Source organism: Spea bombifrons, chromosome 3 (genome assembly GCF_027358695.1).
Source record: "Spea bombifrons isolate aSpeBom1 chromosome 3, aSpeBom1.2.pri, whole genome shotgun sequence".
NCBI classification, from domain to species: Eukaryota; Metazoa; Chordata; class Amphibia; order Anura; family Pelobatidae; genus Spea; species Spea bombifrons.
Window position 1 is genome coordinate 94753145 of NC_071089.1, and position 3776 is coordinate 94756920.

Consider the following 3776-nt stretch of genomic DNA (forward strand, 5'->3'; position numbering starts at 1 on the left):
GGAGGTGGGTTCACGGGCTTCCCCGGGCGCTGTTTTGGAGCTTGTTGTTAGAGGGCGCACAGCTTTCCGGTGACTCGCACCTGACGGCCGAAGTAGGCGGAGGTTGTTTTTCTCCTGTCACGATCAGCGGAAGTTTAACCCCTTTCCCTCCACCTCCGCCGCGAAAACGATCCCCGAAGTTCGATGGTTCATTCGGAGCGCGATGAGCCGCCCGTCCTCCGCCGGACCCTGTGCTAACAAACCTTGCGGTAAACAGAAGCAACCACCGCCGCCTCCGCCACCTCACGCGCCGTCCCCAGCGGTCCCAGCCACGCTAGCCGCCGGCTCGGGCCCCTCCGCTCCCCCGGCGGCGGCGGCGGCAGCAGCTGCTGCTGCGATCTCGGGGCCGATCTCTCAGCAGCATCACGAGCTGACGTCTCTCTTCGAGTGCCCCGTCTGCTTTGACTATGTCCTGCCGCCGATCCTGCAGTGCCAGGCCGGGCACCTGGTGTGTAACCAATGTCGCCAAAAGCTGAGCTGCTGCCCCACATGCCGGGCATCCCTCACCCCCAGCATCCGCAACCTGGCCATGGAGAAGGTGGCCTCCGCTGTCCTCTTCCCCTGCAAGGTGGGTCTTGCCATCTCCAAACTTCATACCCCCTGCCTCGCCCGCTTGTATACGCTTCCCCAGGGCTTTATCCCCCCAACTGCCCGTCTGATCATCGGTAGGCATTAACCGGCTCCCTGTGACGGCTGTGATCATCACCTGTCAGGTGTAAAGCTGCCCCTCTTCTCCATTATCTCGGGATGTTTGGTGGGTATGAGTCGGCCCCAAAAGTTACAATTCTATGTATAGAAACAGCAGAAAATGCCCTATAAGCGAAACATCTCATTCTTCTCGAAAAGCCAAAGTTTGATTAATAAGTATATAGAAGTCTGAAGCCACGCCCCTGTCACACCCCCTAAAGCAAAGGTGTACCACTCTTGGACCACTTGAAATGCTAGGAGTTGTGCTTTCACATTCCAAAATAAATCCATTCATGTATCTTTTATGTTTGTATTAAGTGACGTTCATCATTTCGAATGCTTGTCTTTTTTTTTTCTTTTTTTACACCCGTTGAGCATGAGTCATGGGATTGGCGTGAATTATAATAAACTAAGTCTAATTTATTGATAGAGGAACTTGGTAATTAACTAGATTGAGCGTTCTACTGAGTAGATGACGTGAATGTATATTGTATAGTTTCCTAAAGTGTTAAAAGGGCTCATATAGTTACTTGTTATTTGCATTGAGCCACTGTCGCTTGTTTTGATTTGTTCTGCTAGTGTTTTTACATTTCTGGCCACCAGTTGCCATCTGTAGATCTGGTGGCGTAAAGATTAAGCTTTGAGCTCTTTGCTTGGCTTGTTTGGGCTGCTAGGTGGGGCTGCACGTGACGTCGGCCCCAGCAGGGACAGTGCCGGTCTGTTCCAGGTGAACACATAAAGGTTACAACTCGACGTCAATCAGCTTGCTGACCTACTGGTTGGAGTTGAGCCATTTGCACATATGGAATAAGGATTACTCCCAGAAACATGCACAGCCGGGTCTTAGCGTGAGATCTGGTATTTAAAGAAAAATATATGTTCGTGCACAAACATGTGTCATGAAAATGCATGGCTTAACGGTTCTGTGTGATCCTAGAAGAAGAAATCAAAACATGTCCCCATTAAGGAGACTCCAGTCAATGTCTGTGTGGTAAACATACTACAGAGCTGTTCTGCTAATCCTTTCAGGTTTATGGCATGTTGGCGTGTCTAGAAGGCTAGTGCTCCGTTAGTACGGGCTGGCGTGTGCTTTTCTACTAGGGGGGAGCCCTTGGATAATTCTGAAATAAATCATCAGAGATTGGTAAATTGTGGCATTGAGTTGTTTTAAAGCACAGAGACATGTACTGTAAAGTAAGATTGTGTCTGTGTGTATATATATGTATATATATATATATATATATATATATATATCTATCTCAGTGACTGGTGTAAAGTTTGCATGTTCAGGGTATTTCCATAATTGCTTCTTGAGCACAGCATCAATACCTTAATAACAAGCTAGGGTTGAGACGTCCAGAGACGTGAAAGAACCAGACGTCTCATTATTTGTGCTTTTTTTTTTCTGTTTTGACTCTTAAGAAAACAATTACATAAATGAATAACGTTTATAGGATTGTTTCCTCGAGTGTAGCATTAAAACACTGTTTACGTAGCTGCCGTTGATCACCCACCTACCCTTTGGTCCCTGACATTATCTGCACAAGCTGATCTCCAATGGTACAGACTGTGTCCAAAATGGTGTTCAGCTCATCAGTTTTAAGATCGTGTTGTAAAAGGTTGCAAGGTTTTCTTTTGTAATTCAGTTATAATTGGCTATGATAGCAGTCGCCATTACAAACTCCTTTTGAGAGAAATTGAGTGGATCTGATGAATCTGGTTTTTCATGAACATTGCTTTCTTGATAACACATATTGGGGCACAATGTTATGTCTCATTTTACATTGCTTTTGTTGCAATTACAAAGATACTAATGTTTATATTTTCATATTTTAGTATTCATCGACCGGATGTTCCTTGTCCCTCCATCACACAGAGAAGCCGGAACACGAGGACATCTGTGAATATCGTCCTTATTCATGCCCTTGTCCCGGAGCTTCTTGCAAATGGCAAGGTTCATTGGAAGCAGTCATGCCCCACCTAACACATGCCCACAAGAGCATCACCACCCTTCAAGGAGAAGACATAGTCTTCCTTGCAACAGACATTAACCTGCCTGGAGCTGTTGACTGGGTCATGATGCAATTCTGCTTCAGTCACCACTTCATGCTAGTTCTGGAAAAGCAGGAAAAGTATGAGGGACACCAGCAGTTCTTTGCCATTGTCCTCCTCATTGGCACACGAAAGCAGGCAGAGAACTTTGCTTACAGACTTGAACTCAATGGCAACCGCAGACGCTTGGCTTGGGAAGCCACTCCAAGGTCTATTCATGATGGAGTAGCAGCTGCCATCATGAACAGCGATTGTCTGGTTTTTGACACTGCAATTGCACATTTGTTTGCAGATAATGGAAACCTGGGCATCAACGTTACAATTTCTACATGTTGTCCATAAGATTCTTTTGGTCCTGTTTGTGGAGACTGTAGTTATTTAAGTGGCTACATATCAGTAGTGCAGCTTGCATTTTATTCGTCTTTATTAGACTAATTTCACTAAATAATATTTTTAAGAATATTCGCCAACTTTTTTGTGTAGATTTATTCTTTATAACTGTTTATGTTAGAGGCTGAGACATAAAAGTTCAGAAAAGAACTTAAGATCACATTTCTTATTAGTGTTCTTAACTTTATATTTGTTTCCTACACGAGATCAGATTAGCTATTCTCTAGATGTGTCCGTGTATCAAGGATGTGTTCAAAGTGCACACGCATTGGGTGAGCGTACTCTTAATGGCGTTCTTTCCTAGCTGCAAGGTTCAGGGTTGTATGTGCCAATGGCACGCTAAACATGCTAATGGAATGGCTGAAGACAAGCAGCTGCAAGCTTGAGATTGTTCCTTTGAATCCTGCAGTGCTGGTAGTCCTCGGCTATAATGAGAACATCAGGCTGCCTATCATCAGAAAATGTATTTTAATCTAATATTTTATCAATTTTCTTTTTTATTTTTTATAGGGCAATATTTTTCAACTAAGGTAAACAAGCATTCAAAAATTGTTATGCAAGAAAACGGATTCATTTCTCGCTTTCAAAAATAACATGGGTTAATTTAA

At 44.3% G+C, this 3776-nt stretch overlaps 1 protein-coding gene across 1 annotated transcript; it reads left to right on the plus strand.

Moving 5' to 3' along the window:
* Nucleotides 1–3318, plus strand: SIAH2 (siah E3 ubiquitin protein ligase 2). The gene is made up of 2 exons (XM_053459611.1): nucleotides 1–607; nucleotides 2563–3318. Exons 1-2 carry the CDS (start codon nucleotides 203–205, stop codon nucleotides 3118–3120), a joined length of 963 nt encoding a protein of 320 aa, XP_053315586.1. The 5' UTR covers nucleotides 1–202; the 3' UTR covers nucleotides 3121–3318.
* The last annotated feature ends 458 nt before the right edge of the window (nucleotides 3319–3776 follow it).

What these genes read in the sequence shown, in the direction of transcription:
- SIAH2 (XM_053459611.1), top strand. Translation starts at nt 203, where the DNA reads ATGAGCCGCCCGTCCTCCGCCGGACCCTGTGCTAACAAACCTTGCGGT. An exon ending in CTGTCCTCTTCCCCTGCAAG is followed by an intron (nt 608 to 2,562) that starts GTGGGTCTTGCC and finishes TTCATATTTTAG; the next exon opens with TATTCATCGACCGGATGTTC.